Here is a 19490-nt window from a genome sequence, read left to right on the forward strand (position 1 = left end):
TAGAGTGGTGGTCAGACCAGCTATGTTTTATGAGGTTGAGTGTTGGTTAGTCAAGAGCTCCCATGTTCAGAAGATGAAGGTAGCACAAATGAGGATGTTGGGCTGGATGTGCGGGCATACTAGGTTAGATATGATTAGTAATTGAGTTATTCGGGACAAGATGAGTGTGACCCCTATTGAGGACAAGATGTGGGAAGCAAGACTTAGATGGTTTGGACATGTGAGGAGGAGAAGCACAGACGCCCAGGTAAGGAGGTGTGAGGGGTTTTGGAGGGCCTCAGGAGAGGTAGAGGTAGACCGAAGAACAGTTGGGGTAAGGTGATTAGGCATGACATGGCGCAACTACAGCTGACCGAGGACATGACCCTTGATAGGAAGGTGTGGAGGTCGAGGATTAGGGTAGTATGTTAGGTAGTCTAGATTATTCATACCGGTAGTATTAGTACGTACTCTCGTATTTGGTTGGTATTAGGTTTCTTTGACTACCTGTTGTTTTTCGCATTTCGATCATCTTACTATCTTGTTATTTATGCTGGTTTTACATGGCTTATCAGTGTTGTCCCGTCTTGTTTTTCTTTTTATTATTGTGGTGCTTATGCTTTCCTGAGCCGATAGTCTATTGGAAATAGCCTCTCTACCACCACAAGGTAGATGTAAGGTCTGCGTACAGCTGTACACACTATCCTCCCCAGACCCTACTATGTGAGATTATACTTGGTATGTTATTGTTGTTGTAGTACATTGGAAAAGACTAGATAAATTTCTTAAACTCTTTCATAAGCTACACGGCTTAATTTAGAAGAAACTCCATTTCCTTGAGCGTATCTTCATAGATTAGCAAATTTTCTTCATGTTTGTGACGCTCATTTGCTCGAAAATTTTCATATTTGTTTGCTGCCATCCAAGTATGTTTAATAGTGACCTTGTTGGCTTTTAGCATGTATTTACAATCTTTTGGGCAATGGCAGTGTAGAAGATGCATAGTACACAAAGGTTACCATCCTAATTATGTTAGTCAGTGAAAATCTAGTCAACAAATCACAATAACTACAGTGCAACATGAACAGTCAGGGGCGGATGTAGATCACAACTTATGGGTTCATCCGAACCACTAGCTTTGGCTATATGCGTTAAAATTCACTAAATAAATACAAATAATAGATTTCAAACTCGGTAAATCAAATGGAATGTGGTAGAATCTGGGACTCAAAATCATAATAGTCAAATCCTAGATCCGCCTTTGTATGAACTACATAAAGCGAACAGTTCTTTATCCCCCTTTTTTCCAATTGACACACTAGTAAAGTTGGAATGCTGATAAATGATAATGCATATGTATAAGAATGGTATATCATTTACAAAAACATATCATAAAGCATCTTAGTTACATTTTGTTGGGCTACTTACAAGACTGTTGTAAATACATGTTAGTAAAAGAGGCTACTTCATAATGTTCTTCTTCTGTAGACTCAAAAAAACTGGAATTTCCTTATATTGGTTAAGTGTTGCTTTCACTATGCACTTATCTGAGCTGAAATGTAGGACTCAACTTCAGTATCTTCTTAGCCAAATTGCGAATATCATGTCGTGAAGATTCAGTAGATATTCGTACAAGTTCATCCAATGCTCCACTCAACACAAAATCTCTAGCATTACCCTCTGCCATAGCCATAAGAAGAAGTCATTACTTGAGTTTAGAGCAATAGGGAAGAACCTGTAGGTTACTAAAAATGACTTCAAAGGGAAATAACGAAATTATCAACGAGTGAATGAGTAGCATATGTGAAATAGTTAACAGTAGAAGTGTTTGTCCAAATTCAAATATACAAAACAGAACTATTACTTGACCATAGGTAGTTTCTAATACATCTTCTAGGGAAGAAAAAAGTATGAGAAATGAATCCTCGCGTTTTTCTTTAAGCTAAACTCATACATATGACAAAAATGACTTTCAAGGATATGCACGCGGAACTTGCAAAAATGTGATCTTTACTTTTTAAGTACTATAAATAATTTCATATATGTATTTTTGAGGCAGAGAGATGTTAACGGGAGCCCATCTCCAGGCCCAATAATAGCTGATACCCGACATCCCACTTAGCTTTATTACAACTTTCATTTCTTATATTTTAGTTCATGTATTTGTTACTAATAGCTCATGTATATATAGTAGGAGAACTATCTAGAAAGGGATCAGATTCATTTTTTGTATCTTCTGTACATTTTCCGATGAAATAAACTCTCTCCTGCCTCTTTCTATTTTCTAGGGTTTTCTTCTGTAAAATAATTTCTCACAGCTCGATCTCTTACACTAACATGGTATCAGAGCAAGGAATCGATGACCCTTGTTCTCCTCTTTTGACCGATGGTACCCTCATCGATTTCCATGGAAATTTTCTGTTCCGTCGAACTCCATCTCTTCTCGCGTTTTGATGTGGAGATTTGGGCTATAGTGTTTTCTAGTTGTGCATTGCAACCATTTTGAACTTTTCACGGTGATTTCTGGTGTTTTTCTTTGAAGCTCTCTGGTACTTGTTCATTCTCACTGATTTCAGCGGTTAACTCTGTCTCAAGGCCTTACCTTTTTTAGGTTGCAAAGAAGGACGGTAACATTCTCCTTAATCCTGCTGCATATTGGTGAAAATCAAGTATTTTTTTGTATCCGTTTTAGGAATTTCACAATTCTAGGGTTTAATCATAGGAAGTCCAGATGTTAGTTCTTCTTCTGTGTTAGATGGTTTTGATGACTTTACTATACATCCATCTCACTCATTCTATGTACATCCATCTGATAGTCCTGGTGCACACTTAGTATCTCCACCTTTCGATGGGAATAGTTTCGTTATTTGGCGCAAAAATATGCTTACTGCTCTGTCTGCTAAGAACAAACTAGGGCTCATAACTGAAAAAATTACTAAACCTCAAATTGACTCTCTTTATTACTCCTTCTAGGAAAGATGCAACGACATGGTAATTGCATGGAAAACAAATTCATTATCTGAAGACATAGCAAACAGTGTCACGGGGTTTGATACTGCTAAAGGCATTTGGGATGATATTAATGAAATATTTGGTACATCAAATGGTTCAAAATAATACAAAGGGAAATCAGTGCTGCTTCCCAAGGTCCTCTAGATATTGCCACTTATTTTACAAAATTGAGGGGTCTTTGGGATGAACTTAGTACTGCCTATGTAGGACCAATGTGTACTTGTGGAGCCTTACCAAAATTTATTGAACAACAGAAAATATACCAATTCCTTAGTGGTTTAAATGAGTCCTATTCCATTTGCAAGAGTAATATTTTGATGATGTCATCCCTTCCATCCCTAAGCAAAGCCTCTTCTATGCTTCAACATAATGAAAAGCAAAAGGAGATTTCAACTCCTATCTCCAACTTCTCAAATAAGTCGGTCTCATTCAATGCTTCTAGCAGCCCTGTTCATGCACTTGCTAGATCTTTTACTCAAAAGTTCCAGTTTGAACAAAAGAGAGGCTCACGTTCTTCCTCTCAATTGTCTTGCAAATACTGCAAAAAGACTGGTCATACTATTGAGAAGTGTTACAAACTTCATGGGGTTCCCCTGACTTCAAGTTCACCAAAGGCAAAAGGTTTGTTGTTTGTGTGCAATCTGAAGGTCCTTTTCATCATCATAATCACATTGATGAACAGCCTTCTGAGACCACTGGTCATGGCTTCAGCAAGGAGCAATATGACCATCCCATGATCCTTTTTCAACAGTTGAATCATCATCCTATCATACATCTTGAAAATCTTGGTTCAGAAAATACTGGTTTGCTTACTTTGCAGGTGTATTTAATCATCCCGAAGTACATTCTGTTGCTTTTCATGCATATGTAGTTTCAAGCTTAGGCTCAAATCCTTGGATTCTAGATTCAGGTACTACCAACCACATGACACCACACAAACATCTTTTAATCAACTTAACACCACTCACTACTCCTTTCTTAATAACTCTGCCTAATGGATATAAAGTGAAAGCCATATTTACTGGATCTATACAACTCAGGCCAGATATGATTTTACATAATGTTTTGTTAGATCCTTCTTTTCATTTCAATCTCATATCTATTCACAAACTCCTTGTTCAATTCAGATGCATTGCAACTCTTACCATTTCTACCTGCATTTTACACGGCCCTTCTCTGAGGAGGCCACTGGAAATTGGTAAAGCTGCAAATGGGTTGTACTTCTTGAATCCTGCCATGACTTCATCTACTATGCATGTTGTTTCTCTTCTTATCACTGTTTCTAATCATGTTCAGTGCAATAATTCTAGTGCATCTTATAATGTTCAATTTAGTCCTGCTAATGTTTCTTTTACCCATTGTACTAGTACTTCTTATGATATTAATAAAAATGATATGATTTGGCATCAAAGATTGGGACATGTTCCTTTTAATAGAATGAAATCTATCTCTTTTTTATCTGGTAAGATTTCATCTAAACAAATATTTTTTTGTGATGTTTGCCCAATGGCAAGACAACAGAGATTGCCAATCTCTGACAGCTCTATTCATTCCTCCACTCCTTTCCAGCTTGTTCATATTGACATCTGGGGTTCATACAATACTTTGACCTATAATGGGTTCAGGTATTTTTTGACCTTGGTGGATGACTTCTCCAGAGTCACTTGGACTCATCTATTGTCATGCAAGAGCAATGCTCTTTATGTGCTTAAGGCTTTTCATGCAATGGTGAAAGTTCATTTTCACTCAATTGTCCAGTCTTTTAGGCCTGATAATGCTTATGAGCTAGGCTCTAGCTCTGAAGCCCAATAAAAAAAAAATTCTGCCAATGCCATTCTCCATCAAACTAGTATCCCTCACACTCCTCAACAAAATAGAGTGGTTGAAAGAAAATACAAACACCTATTGGAAGTATCTAGGGCTCTTTTGTATCAATCTAAAATTCCCCTCAAGTATTGGGGTGACTGTGTTCTCACAACCACTTATTTGATCAATAGATTACCTTCCACTGTCCTTCATAACATTTCCCCTTTTCAAAAACTGCATGGTTATTCCCCATTTTTTTGATCATTTGAGGTCTTTTGGGTGCCTTTGCTATGCTACTAGCCCCAAGCATGGCATGAATAAATTCAAACCTAGAGCCATCTCTTGTGTGTTTTTGGGATACCCATGTGGGAAGAAGGGTTATAAGCTTCTTAATCTTTCTACCCATCCTGTATTCTTTTCTAGGGATGTGTTTTTCCATGAACACATTTTTCCTTACCGCCTTCCTCCTTCCTCTTCTTTCCCTTCTCCTCACACTGATTTTGTTGATTTTGATGTTCCTCATATTGCCTCTCCTCCTCCAACACCTTGTACCTCTTCTCCCTTGATTCCTCCTACCAATACTTCTCCACAAACCTCTCCTCCTCCTCCACCTTCATCTTTTGGTTCTTCTCCATCTCCCCCTCTTCCTGATCTCAGGAGATCAGGCAGAGTTGTTAACCCACCAACATACCTATCAGATTTTGTTTGCTCCTCTGTTCTTCCATCATCTTCCCCACCTGTCTCTCAGAATTACAAGGTTTCTACCTCTCTTTTGCACATGTTTGACCCTCAATATTACCAGCATGTTGCATCTAATCCTGCTTGGTAAGAGGCCATGCTACAGGAATTCCAAGCTCTTGAGACAAATCATACATGGGACATTGTCCCTCTACCTTCTCATAAGAAAGACATTCCCTGCAAGTGGGTGTATAAGATTAAGCAGAGGTTTGATGGCTCCATTGAGAGATACAAGGCCAGGCTTGTCATTAGGGGTGATACTCAGAAGGAGGGTATTGATTATACAAAGACTTGCTCTCCAGTTGTCAAGCTCACTACTGTTAAGTGCCTCCTTTCTTTGGATGTCAAGAGACATTGGACTGTTTTTCAGCTTGATGTCAATAATGCCTTCCTTCATGGGGATCTCCATGAGGAAGTGTATATGAGGATCCCCCCTGGTCTTCATATCTCTTCCTCTACTTCTTCTACTGCTTCTCCTTTGGTTTGCAAACTCAGGAAGTCCTTATATGGCCTTAAGCAGGCTTCCAGGCAGTGATTTTCTAAATTGTCTGATGCCTTGCTCTCCAAAGGCTACATTTCCAGTAAGAATGATTACTCCTTATTCACCAAGTCTTCTGGTGCTTCTTTGGTCATCCTTGTGGTCTATGTTGATGACATTTTTCTTGTTGGTTCTGATATTGCTGTAATGACTGCTTTAAAACAGTTTTTGGATGATCAATTTAAGATCAAAGACCTTGGTTTGGTTCATTATTTTTTGGGCCTTGAAGTTTCCTCCCATTCTGATGGTTTTGTTTTGCATCAACACAAGTATACTTCAGACTTGTTGGAGGAATTCAAGTGCTCTCATCTTTCTCCTCTTTCCACCCCTTTGGACCCTTCTATTAAGTTGACTGTTGACATAGGTGACCCTCTCCCAGACCCTAGTCTTTACAGAAGACTAGTTGGCAAGCTGAACTTCTTGCAACATACCCGGCCTGATATTGCTTATTCTGTTCAGCATTTGAGTCAATTTCTACAGACTCTCAGGGTCCCTCATATGTTGGTTGCCCTGCGTGTCTTGAGATACATTATGTCTGTACCAGCTCGGGGGAATCTATTGTCCAATACAGCTGATCTAATCTCTTGTTGCTTTTTCTGATTCTGACTGGGCCACTTGTGCTTTCTCAAGGAGGTCTGTCACTGGATTTTTTATTACTTTCGGTGGCTGCCCCATTTCTTGGAAGAGCAAGAAACAACCTACTATTTCACTTTCCTCTGCTGAAGCAGAGTATAGGGCTTTGAGAAAGGTCGTGGCTGAAGTGTCTTGGCTTGTTCGACATCTTGGTGATCTTGGACTTTCTATTGCTGCCCGTGATAGCCATAATGCTTTACATATTGCTAAGAATCCCGTATTTCATGAGCTCACAAAGCACATTGATGTGGATTGCCATTATGTCCGCGATTATCTCTCTTCTGGGCTGATTTCTCTTCAGTTTGTTCGTAGTTCTGATCAGCTAGCAGACATTATGACTAAGGCCTTGCATGGTCCCCTTCATCATTCTATCTTGGGCAAGCTAGGAGTGTTTTCACCCTCCAGCTTGAGGGGGGTGTTAACGGGAGCCCATCTCCAAGCCCAATAATAGCTGGTACCCAGCAGCCCACTTAGCTTTATTACAACTTTCATTTCTTACATTTTAGTCCATGTATTTTTTACTAATAGCTCATATATATATAGTAGGAGAACTACCTAGAAAGGGATCAGATTCATTTTTATATCTTCTGTACATTTTCCGATGAAATAAACTCTCTCTTCCCTCTTTCTATTTTCTAGGGTTTTCTTGTGTAAAATCCTTTCTCACAGCTCGATTTCTTACACTAACAAGAGCAAAGGTATACCACTAGGCCAGAAGGTTTAGCTGTTTTCAGCTATCTTAAAAACTATATATACATCTACATATTACTGTAATAGGTTTCCTGAATCATCATCTATAACAAGAAATAAGTTTGGACAAGTAGCTAACCATTTTGTGCCAAATGGCAAAGAGCAAGTTCAATGTTAGAGATGGTTATCAACCATCTTAGAACACCATCATCCATTAGAGTAGAACGGCCTTTCCTATGTCCTGGAAAAGCAATACAAGTCAAGAGCATATTAACAGAAAAAACAGTAATTACATCCATGTCTGAAGCATGCAAACCTTGAAATCTATGCAATAACCAAAATAAAAACCTAATGCCATTCACCTCAAATGCACATATTTAGGAAAGATATTTTGCAAGTTTGCAATCTAATTTCATGGCTTTTTGTGAAGTCGCAAGAGGTAATTCAGAGTATGTGCCCGGCAAAAGAACGTACCATCCTTTTCAGTTACCATTCCAATAAAGATTTATATCTGTTTGACACTTTGAATACAACTCAAAAGCTAGTTATACAGACATTCAGCTGCAAGATTGGCTGCCATTTTAATCTGTATATTGTTTCATATCAGATGTTAACTCTAACCAAGGTTTATAATTGACAAGGAACTCCCATGGTAACACTTTTTCACTCTCAGTCTCAGGCAAGAGCTTCTTCATATTAAACAGCTCATTTTCAACAGCTTTCCTTTGCTTTTCCTCGATTACAAGTGTTTTCGTCATGCAATGCTTTCTAACGGATCATGTTAAGGAAGCAAAGATTATTATAAGTCACTAACAGAATTTACGTTTTTTGTTTTTATGTAATAGAATGCAAATCTTATTGTTTTCTTTTTCAGTTTTTTTTTCTTTTGCGGGAGGGTTGAGACTTGAGAGTGAAGGTGGCCATTGTAATATAATTTAAGTAATCAGAACCTTGAGGGGTGGTCAACGTTAACATACCTTTTCAGATAGTAGAACCTGATATTATGTTTGTTTTTAATGTCTAAGTTTCTCAACAATTGACAATTTGAGAAATCATAACTCTAAACTTTCTTAATCTTGTCTTCGGCCCTTAGTATCTTTAGTTATTAATCTACTTGCTAGTTAATTAGTTAGACATAAGAATCTTAATATTTATAACATTCTAAACATTAGTTAGACATAAGAATCTTAATATTTATAACATTCTAAACAGTTGTAACTAAACCTTGAAGAATCTTAATATTTATAAAACTTGAATACAATTCTATTTATAACATTAATATTAAAGTAATAATAAAAAAGAGTAACGATAAATTTGTTACAAATTCATAAATGTACTATTCTACTTAAGTTTTATTGAGCTTTAATTATAAAATTCATAATAAGATATTTAGCTAAGTGTTTTATCAATTTAAATATAATAAAAGAATTATATGCATAGAGGAGAAACTAAAAAGGTCCAGGGTAAAATAGACAATGCATATGATAGGGGAGCAGAATATTTATTTTTTAATGTTGGAGGAGGAGTTTGAAATTTAAGGCAAACTAAGGGGATCAAAATGATTTGCAGATAGAAAATGAAAATAGTTAATATTGCAATATTTGTAGGGAGGGTACTGTATCATCAATCATGTTGCCACTTTCGTCGAAATTCTATGGATATTGTTTAGCATCTTTTTCTCCTACCGACAGAGTTCTGAATGGATGCTGCTCTCAAATTTTTCAGTTTCATTTTGAAAATGTTTAATGATTTTGCATACCAAATAGTGCGAAGTGATTAACAATTCTTCAACTGTCCAATTCATGGTATTCTTTGGCCTAAGTATAGACTTCTTACCTAAACCAACGGGGAGGTTATCAGTCTCATTCAAAAGGTGGATTATTTGCCTACCATTAAAAATTAATCAAGTAAAACAAAATTTACTCTATTGACTAACCCTTTCTGACATTAACTTTCACGTCCAGTCGTTTAGTAAATTGCATTCAAGCATAATGGAACATTTATCTTTATAAATCTCCGTACTAAGTACTAGAAAACGAGCATGAACCATCCGCAATCAAACTCAAGACACACATGCAGTCTGGTGAAATTTTGAAAACTATTGGTTGCGCAAAAAATACTATCACGCAGAAATAGCAGGCGTAGACATGTTTCATATTTCCATTCTAGATGATTTGGCATTCAGAGACCCCCACAAAACCAAACCAAACCAAACCAAACAATATGATGGCAAAAAGCGAGCAAACGCACAGTGCTAAGAATTGCGAGTCAGACTCTACCTTTCACACTCGAGATCACCAATCCTCCTGGTGTTCATCATTTTCTATCCAATCGAGCAACAAACACCAAATGATCATATACACAAGATACCAGAGCAAGGGGTGAGAGAGAGAGAGACCTTTATGTTCACAGTCCACTGCTATTTCGCTCACTTATTACACATTCACTTATCTCACCTCAACCAAAATGAACAAACTAATTTTGAACTAATTATAACAGTTTCTGCAATCTCATATCGACTGTTATCATCTGCAATTAGATGTCAGCATCAAGAAAATTCCCAGAAAGTGTTACCTGCCAAAGCAGTGAGAGAGGTGTCATACTCAATTGGAATTTATCACACATCACAATGCAAACAAGAATATAATAATGAAATCAACCAGAGACTAGGGCTCTTCTCTCCCCAGGAATCATTAAGCTCAGTGAAGAACATCAAGTGCAACAGCCATAACTGATCGCGTTGGATTAAATGGTTTCCCATTTCACAAAAAACAAAACAAAAAAAATCAAGCAACCAAATCATCAGTAGCATCAGTCTGATGCCCAAGGCCCCAATTATGTGCAATAAACAAATCTGGCTGTGACAATTGAGATTCGCTCTCCTCCGGGATAATTAGACAAAATCTGGCTGTGATTTTTTTAATCCTTCTTTTTATAATGTATATTGAATTTTATTCAAAACTCAATACCAAGAGAAATTTTTAAATCCTCAAAAGAACTTTTTCTTTACATGGTAGTGACGACCACGAGACATAAGTTATTATTCTTAACCACCAACAAGCAAAACCCAATGAGATTTAACAACTGGCATCATTTCAAAGCCTTCCATAAATATAGTCCTAAATTTAGGATCCACCATCGGTTTTAAACAGGTCAACTGGGTCTGTTCGTATTTTAAGACAGCCACATGTAAGATCCAAACAAAGCAAAGTAACAAATCAGAACTTCTAGTAAAAAAAAAAAAAATTAAAAAAAGAAAGAATACTTGAGATGCCAATCATAAACCAGTTCATATTACCCTCCTCTTAATCAGGATTCTAACAAAGAGCAGAATCACAACTCAGTTGCTTGTCATCTAAATGCATTATTTCCATAAACAAATGATTGGTGAGACAAAAGCTTCAAAGAGGCAATCAGATTTTGGTCAATAATCAAAGGTTTCACTTTCATGTTCACCATAAATACTGGCATCATAACAATAAAATGTCAATACACATCGTCTTCATGTATACTGCAATCTTTTTCCTTAGGTAAGGAATATATAAATGTATATTTATTCCTGCATAATGAAACCTAGAGAAGGAAATAGAAAAATAGAGGGGAATAACTTGTTCTTGCCATGTACCTTTTCGCCTAGTTTGAACGGAGGAAGACCCTTAAAAGGACACGTACTGCAACGGAAAGCATCACCTAGACCACACTGTCAACATAGAAGACATGTCCCAGAAAAAACAATTAACAAGAAGACTAATTGCAAAACTCAAAGGCTGATCAATGAAGGTAATAATCAAAAGAAAGAAACTAACTAGTTGTCCAGCTGTCTGCTAAATCACACTATAACACCAATCAACAACCAAATATACAAGTATATCAGTAGATGACAGTGCACTTGAAAATAGATTTTCAGTTTTCTGCAGAAACTACTCAACTAAAGTACTCCCTCCTATACACTCAAATTAGATGTACTAGCTTGACGACTAGTAAAGACATTAGCGTATGCACCTATTCAAAAATTTATTAGAAATTCAGAGTTGAATTGAGATAGTGAAAGGCAACTATCAGAATATATAGAGAGAGTAAATTTCGTAGAAAACCGCACAAAAATGAGCAGATTCTTTACTTTTGTATAGCCACCGAACAATTATTTTAAAAGGCTAAAAGTTAACACCATTCTGAATACTTCGAACGAAGAATTTTTTCATTCAAAGAGGTGCGTTATTTGAAAGGCTGAAAAATACGCCAGAAGTTTTGGAAGACGAGAGTAATCAACTAGTATAACAGAAATCAATATAGAAGGAGACATACACTGCCACAGGCTGACTGTGGATTGTTCAGCTGTTCCGCCGTTGGTCCAAGTTGCACTTTTGTTTCAGCTTCAGCCCTTCCGCACGTACAATTTTTGCATGCTTTCCTTGTCTTTCCAACTTCACAATCACCAACTGCACCACCAAGTGTACAACAAATTGAGTTCAAAATACTAATGGAGAAACTGATAATGCCAGAGTGAGGCAATCCCGGTGCACGTTATTACCACTTGGCAATTGAGGTTTCGTCAGATCTTCTTCACTGAGAAGGCTATCCTCATCAATGAGATCTGAATCATCATCAATCTGAACTTTCGGCAAACTTTTTGTGACTTTCTTGATAGAGAAGGATGAACCAACCTTCCATGAAGGTTTCTTTGCTGTTATCTGTTCAGAGATTAAATTAACCACACAATTTATTTGAGTCAAGATCAATAACTTCAAGGTTTTTTTACAACAACTATGTCTCAATCTCAAGCAAGTAGGAGAGTCGGGTGTTTGTCTATCCTCTTTGGGCCCAAATCATTCCATCGCAATTATTTATCTTTAAAACAAACATGGGTTCTCTACAACTAAGAGTCTCTAAATTTCACATGTATCTCTATAACACCATCATACATATATAGCCAAACTGAAGGACTCCTAAAACACCGGACTTAATCTAAGTGTTCCTATAATGACTAACTTCAAGGCTTCCTTAAATAACTTCAACATATGAGAGTGGTGCGACAATCAGTTGAAAACTGAATACAACAACAACATACCCAGTGTGATCCCACAAGTGGGGTATGGGGAGGGGCGGGTGTACGCAGACCTTACCCCTACCTTTGTGGAGTAGAGAGGTTGTTTCCGATAGACCCTCGGCTCAAGAAAAGCGTTTTTCAAAACAGGTTTGAAAAATACAAGAGTGAAAAAGCTATGATGAAAATCCTATGAACAAAAAAGTAATGACAGCAAAAATAGTAAAGCTAACTAAAGTAAAAGAAACATCAGTAGTTATAATATTGATGAGTAAGATATCTAAACCAAAGTAATTAGAATTTAGTTATGACTTCTCTAACACTAAATTTTTAATTTCCTATGCCTAGTCACGAAAATATTTATTCACCCGGTTTTCTTAACAGCTAAGTAATATAAATGAAATGTCTCTGTTGTTTAGTGTTGCTCTTTTCAGGATGGAGCCCAAGAGAGATGCTGCACATGTGCCTTAGTTCTTTGATGCCTGTGTTTTACCGCCGTTTAAGCAAAGACAAATGCCAGTCCGCGCAGCACCAAACTTCAGGGTTTAAGTACGACTCAAGTGAGCCTTTAACAACACTGCTTACATCATACTAACACAATCTCATATTCTGCAATAACTCAACTGCCAACTCCCAAAGGTTGTTTCAGAAAGAGTACAACTGACAGAAGCTACACTACAAGAAGCAATTTTAGACAAGAAACTTCTGTCAAAAAGTCAACAAGCCTTAAAAAGCCCAATCACTAAAAAGGAAAAATCTAACAAGAGTAAAATAATTTTAATTATTTCTCCTAGAGCAACTTCAAAGCCCATCACTAAAAGGAAATATCTAACAAGAGTAAGATAATTTTAATTATTTTTCCTAGAGCAATTATAAACAAGAAACTTCTGTCAAAAAGTCACAAAGCACAAAAAACCCAGTGCCTGAAAGAAAAATGCTAACAAGAGCAAGATAAGCTTCATATATTAACAATGAAAGCATGTGCACAAACTGTAAAACTCAAGCAGCAGTGCAGCACAAAGTAACAAATTAGGACACAGACAATTAGGCCAAACAAACTCTAACAGAACATATTTATAAATTAATCTGGAATTATTTAACTTCGTGGGGAGAAAAATGTGAAAGCTAGTAAAAGGGTGTATTTCAGCTTCAACAAATTACCATTTTCCAAGCATAATTGATCTGCCACTTCAGGCCCATCATACAAGAGAGCTTTATCCAAGACCTCTACTTTCCAAGGAGAAAAAGGTCTTTTTGTGCATTCAAATTCATGAAACTTATGCGCCCCATACTTTGAGCCAGCACTATAACAAGATTGTTGGTATCCAATTGCTTCGACAGGATAGAAATTCGAAGGAAGTGAAAGACGAGGCAGAACTACAGCAATACCGTCCTTTGTGACCAAATACAAAAACCATGAAAACTACAACCTATAGCTTCGTCAACTACAGCATCCCAACCGTGAATGCTATAGCAGCTCTCATCATTTACTGTCAAATTTACATGTAAACTGGAATGAACAAGTTGACACTTGACATTTCCCTCAGAATATTTTCTCTTAACTAGCCGAGTGAGCCCAAAAGGAGAAAAACAAACAACAGCATCTTCTTTGGATCCATCTATACCAATGAAACCTTTTCTGCTATGGCATGAATGCGATCTACTACCAAAAATCTCATTCTTATTTACACCGGTAGCATCAGATAGGCTACTCCCATATGAGTCATACTTCCTTTCCCCATGTGTACTAGCAGTAAAAGAAGACTCTCTAATAATGGATGATTTACTTTGTTCCTTCCCACCGAAAAAATCAGAAAAGCCCTTTTGATAGCCAATTTCAGCGGAACCTACCTCCCAAGCAGCCAACATTTCATTACCCAACTGTTGATACTGAGGGTGTAATTTCTCAAGTGAACAGTACTTCTTTGGGATATGGTCATCCACATTTATTACATATGTTAAACCATATTCATCGATCACACAAAAAGTCAAGGAATGGGAAATGACAAGAAGCCTTTTGAACCTTCTTCTACCAACATAATCTCCCTCCTGATTGATGAACTGACCACATTTCTTCTCTTCAATACGACTTTCTATAATCTTCAGAGATGAATTCTTTTGTTCTTGAGATACTAAGGAAGGAGAAACTCCACACACATTTAACAGATCTATACATGCTATATGTTCACCGGTTAATGCAACGCAAAAGGAGACTAAGCCAGAAACATTAAGACAAATAAGAAAAGCATGAGAAAACCTAAACTCTGGCCACTCAATTGCTGACCTTCCATCGGGACATTTGCCCACTGTCACCGAGCAAACCCACTGCATTCCCCAATCAATTAACCTGGCCACTGCAACTAAAACTTTACAGCCTGCTCCATCATCTATATTTGTTGTGTTAATTTGAACATCTTTATTTGTATTTAAGGCAAACCCAATCACGCATTGTGCATCATTAGAAAACACACTGAAACATTTGTAAGAAGTGCTCATCTGATCAGGTGGAACAGTCCTACTTAGTCTAAATGCCTAGAGGCGCAAATTTGAAGTTGAAAACTGAATAAACTTCAAATTTTATCTAAATGTCTAGAGTTGCAAATTTGATGTCGCACAAATAACAATGAAGCAATGAGTGTCATCATGCCATGAAATAGGTGTTATGCCAATTTAACTTCATCATATAAAAGGTGTTATGAGAATTTAAAATGGAAGAAGGAACTTAATAGTTCTCTGATAAAAGAATCATTGTATTGAAGGGGGTTGGAGGAAGACAGGAAGTTAAATAAAGGCACATGGATATAATACTAACCACGAAAGACTGGCCAGCTTCAGATGACTGTGCATCAGAGAATCCAGCCAACAATAATGTGCGCTCATGGGTAGAATTTTCCTGCAATTCAGATGGAAAGGACAATTCACACATGCGTACAAATTTTCCACTAAAAAATACGCACAAAGGGAGGATTCAGTAACCTTCGAGATTAACTGAGAACTTAGACTAAGTAGGACTGTTCCACCTGGCTTCAACACTCTTGAGATGTCCCCACACAATTTATCACTAGGAAACTCAAGGGACCTACAGATGAGAGCAACGATATCCATAGAAGCAGACTTCACTGATGTCAGGCCTGTAATAACCAGAGGTTAACACAGGGAAAAGATTCAATATCACAAGAATCTAGGGCCACGGGGCAAGCACTTACAAAAGAGTGGTATTAGACACTTAAGCAGAGAGCACAGAAAAGGAAAAGGAAAAATAAAAATAAAGGAAGAAGACAAGCTCCCTTTCTATCCTAACCCACTTGGGAATTTATTATCTGCAGATGGTTCCCCACCCCTACACCCCTCTGTCTTTTCCTTTTGATCAGTAAAGTATTGGAACTGTATTGGATCAGGGCGATCTCTCTGTCTCGTTTCTCTCTGACATACCAATTTCATGTTTTCATCACATCATTACGGTGAAGAAGAGCTTTTTCCCTTTGTCTCAGAGTTAATAATCTAATATATGAAATAAGTAAGGGCTCTGGATGCTATACAATTAAGTAAATAAAACCCAGAACAAGAAAAACCATATAGTCCCTCTTTATCTTTTTGGTTTAAATTGGCTGGAACCTCTTTAGCTTCTTTCTTATTCAAGCAGCTTCCTCTTTTCCACCAATTTCCTCTTCCAATTTATTTTTTTATCAGTATTTTCACTTCCAATTTATCCAAACGGCTTCCTTGAGCTCATCTTTATCTCCAATCAGGGGCGGAGCTACAGTAGTGGGTGCGGGTTCGGGCGAACCCAGTGACTTTTTCCGGAACCCTGTATTTGTATTGAAATATTTACTAAATCTATATAAATATATACTGCCGAACCCAGTAACATATGGTGTCTTGGTTCAATGGTAAGGGTTGTGGGTTCACTGGAAAAGATGGGGTTCGAATCCCCTTGGAAGCGATGTTTTATTTAAAATTTAGAACCCACACACTTAAATCCCTGGCTCCGCCTCTGTCTCCAATAACTACCAATCAGAATCTTCCCAGAGGCTTCAAATTGCTGCCACTTGGACTCAGATTAACTGATATTGGTCCCTCAATTCTGATATTTGATCCGTACTAATTTACTTCTGAAACAAACAGCCGGAGATTTGATCCACACAAAGAAAGAGCTACATCACAAAAATAGACACAATTCTTAGATTATAATATTGCAATTCCAACACACTGATTCTCACCGCCTATTAATATAAACCTGACCACTTTATAGAAAATTCCTACCTTCTCTCTTTCATCATCAAATCCCCAAAACAAATTTGAAATAAAAATTTTCTGCATATAAAACCTCCGATAAACATAGCAACAAACTTTTTTTTTGGATAGGTATGAACATAGTGATAAATAAATAAACATAGCAAAGGACTTAAAAAAAAAGAATCCAACAACATAATAAAAACCACATAGACTAGTCATCAAAATGAGTCACTCGTAGTCACAGCATAAGCAGAGCAGAGAAGTATCAGTTCGGAGATTTTTTATTTTTTATTTTTTTGTGAGAGGTAAAATTTACTCTGGGATGAAGCTTGAGTAATAATATTAGGGTCCAACTTGTCAATCCCCTCTTTCCTTACGATGCTGATTGCACTGGATACCACACTAACTGGTACCATAACATCCTCAGCAAGCACCAGTACATTACCGCCTCCAATTTGTCCGTCCTACAAAAGAATGAAAATCCAAATTCAAAACCAAACATACATACATGTTCAAAATAAGAACATACACCAATTTGCATGAATATTATCGAACCTTTACATCACAGAATTGACTCATCTCCTCCTAATCCAAAATAAGGGCACAAGGGCGGTTCTAGGGTTAGGCAAGTGATTTGGCCCCCCAAATATTTAAGGCGAAACACTATTATATTATTATATACTCCCTTATTAAAAGTTGTACTCTCTTAAAAAGTTTGTGCGGTTATAAAAACTTTTTATTAAGGGGTAAAATAAAAAATTTAAAGTTAAATTATTTTTAACTTTAAAAATATGTCATTTATTTTGGAAGATACTAAAAAGGAAAGTATCTCATCTAATTTGAAACAGATTGAAAAATATGTCATAATTTATATTTATATAATTAGTAATAAAAGATTTCAAATTTTAATCATTTTTAACATTTGGTAAACGTAAAATTGAGTGAATTAATTGGATAAATTTTTCTCACTAAATTAAATAATATATTTACTTCTCATCAATTTTAATTTTTTTTCTTTTATGTATAGTCTTTTTACATGGTTCTCGCGATTTTACTTTCTAATTTCAACTCAAATTCTCTAAATTAACTATTCCTTTTTGTCATATTTTATTGATCCACACACCAAAAAGCAAGTTATTTTGCGTATCATCTTTTTTAACTAAGAAATCTCTGAGACAAATGTCGCAAGGTTCAAAACACGATGGATAATGGGCTCACCCTTTACCATTTTCACTTAAGGAAAGAATTCAATACCTTATGACGTGCGCTTAACTCATACATCATGAGTTGCGCTCTCACCAAAGTCATGTAGTTTTTTTTGTATCTCAATATTGTATGGATTTTATAAAAGAAGTTTCAAGTTCTTTTTAATATATTTTGGTTTTAGGCCACCAGTTTTGTTGAGTCGCCCCTCATTGACGATCAATAATTATTTACAGACTACTGCCCCACCATGAACGTATTGTTCAACTAGTTTCATTCACATTTGGTAACTGAATACATACTCACCACCTTTAATATTATTGTCATTGTTGCCTTATCTTAAGTGAGACTCTATAAATTTGATTGAGAATGTGAAGGGTGGACAAGTGGCTCTAGTAGGAGACTAGTACAACCTTGATTTAGGTCCCCAAAAATTTTTAATAATGGATTTTATAATTTTATTTCAAATTAGACAATATTAATGTTTGTAGAAAAAATTTAAAAAGTACAAAAAAACTTGTAAAAAACAAAGAAAGGTGTCTACTCTTTAACAGTAAATATTTTTTTAAAACTTTGAATTAAACTACTTAAATCTTCATATTAGTAAATACATTTTTTACAACAATATCAAAGGTAACATATTGCAAATACATGTCTAACATCTCATTTATTTAAATTATCCTTTTCTAATATAGATAATAATATTACTATATGAAGTTAAAGAATTTATGTCATTTAAGAATATATACTATAAATAACAAGTATGAAAAAAATGGCAAGATTATTTTTTTTGCATATATGTGTGTATACGTACTAATAAAAAAAAGTATAAGGCCTCGTATTAAAATTTGACTTTAGGCCACTAGTTTTATAGAGCCTCCCTTGTAAGGGCAAAAAATGACCAAATTGCAGATCTACCGAAATATTATAGTTGATCTTCAAGCGTTGTAAATTTAAACTATGATTTAATTCAATTTCATCTACTCATTTACAGTATATGCTCCAGAAATATTGATTTAGCACCCAGGAAAAACCAGCAACAATTAATTTCAGTTCAATTATAATGCGTGGCAGCCAAAGGTATAATTAAATTTCGGAAGAAAAGGAAAAGGCACTGCAAGAAGCAAGAACCCACCATAGTGGTGAAGAAAGCTATTTAAATCGGAGAATCTTCTGACGGCAGATGATCAGAGATTGGAGATCGAAATTACGCAGTGCCGGTGGAAAGTATAGAAACGACTCGGCCCCAGTTTTCTATTCAAACAATTTTTTTATTTTTTAAATAGAGTCGGTCGGCTTGCCGCTATATCTACATAACGGGCTGGGTTTGAGCCGACTTGGAGTAACTAGATAGGCAGGCTCTAAATGTTTTTTGGACTGTTAAAATGGTCGGTTTTTTACTACTATAATATGGAATTTTTTCTTTCCTATACATTATATGAAACATATTTAACTAAATTGTCCTAGTTTTAGAAATTACCCGCCATAAACACGTTTTCCCTAAAAATATACAATCGTTTAAAATAGACTCCTTATTTCCGTGGACTTCCATTTTTAGACGCGTGATATTTAGGAGAGAATATATTTCAGTTACAAAATTTAGATGGTAAA

General features: G+C 36.3%; 1 protein-coding gene and 1 long non-coding RNA gene across 3 annotated transcripts; both read right to left on the bottom strand.

The window, feature by feature from the left end:
- Nucleotides 1-1334: 1334 nt before the first annotated feature.
- LOC104085689 (uncharacterized) lies at nt 1335-7637 on the bottom strand. Its single transcript, XR_011408175.1, has 2 exons — nt 7536-7637; nt 1335-1659 (listed from the first exon to the last, which is right to left on the bottom strand). It is a non-coding gene; the product is annotated as an uncharacterized lncRNA (long non-coding RNA).
- A 2039-nt stretch (nt 7638-9676) lies between these two features.
- LOC104085688 (anamorsin homolog) lies at nt 9677-19088 on the bottom strand. 2 transcript variants are annotated; one of them, XM_009589787.4, is made up of 8 exons: nt 19015-19088; nt 16993-17140; nt 15417-15571; nt 15253-15333; nt 11928-12087; nt 11702-11835; nt 11022-11096; nt 9677-9970 (listed from the first exon to the last, which is right to left on the bottom strand). In XM_009589787.4, exons 1-8 carry the CDS (start codon nt 19015-19017, stop codon nt 9932-9934), a joined length of 795 nt encoding a protein of 264 aa, XP_009588082.1. In that variant the 5' UTR covers nt 19018-19088; the 3' UTR covers nt 9677-9931. The 2 variants fall into 2 exon arrangements, with proteins under 2 accessions (XP_009588082.1, XP_009588081.1); XM_009589786.4 differs by lacking the exon at nt 19015-19088 and adding an exon at nt 17232-17372.
- Between the last annotated feature and the right edge of the window lie 402 nt (nt 19089-19490).

The sequence above is a fragment of the Nicotiana tomentosiformis genome, chromosome 5 (genome assembly GCF_000390325.3).
Source record: "Nicotiana tomentosiformis chromosome 5, ASM39032v3, whole genome shotgun sequence".
Lineage (NCBI taxonomy): Eukaryota > Viridiplantae > Streptophyta > Magnoliopsida > Solanales > Solanaceae > Nicotiana > Nicotiana tomentosiformis.

What these genes read in the sequence shown, in the direction of transcription:
- LOC104085688 (XM_009589786.4), bottom strand. Translation starts at nt 17,255, where the DNA reads ATGAGTCAATTCTGTGATGTAAAG. An exon ending in TACTCAAGCTTCATCCCAGA is followed by an intron (nt 15,572 to 16,992) that starts GTAAATTTTACC and finishes TGGTTATTACAG; the next exon opens with GCCTGACATCAGTGAAGTCT. An exon ending in GTTCTCAGTTAATCTCGAAG is followed by an intron (nt 15,334 to 15,416) that starts GTTACTGAATCC and finishes TCTGAATTGCAG; the next exon opens with GAAAATTCTACCCATGAGCG.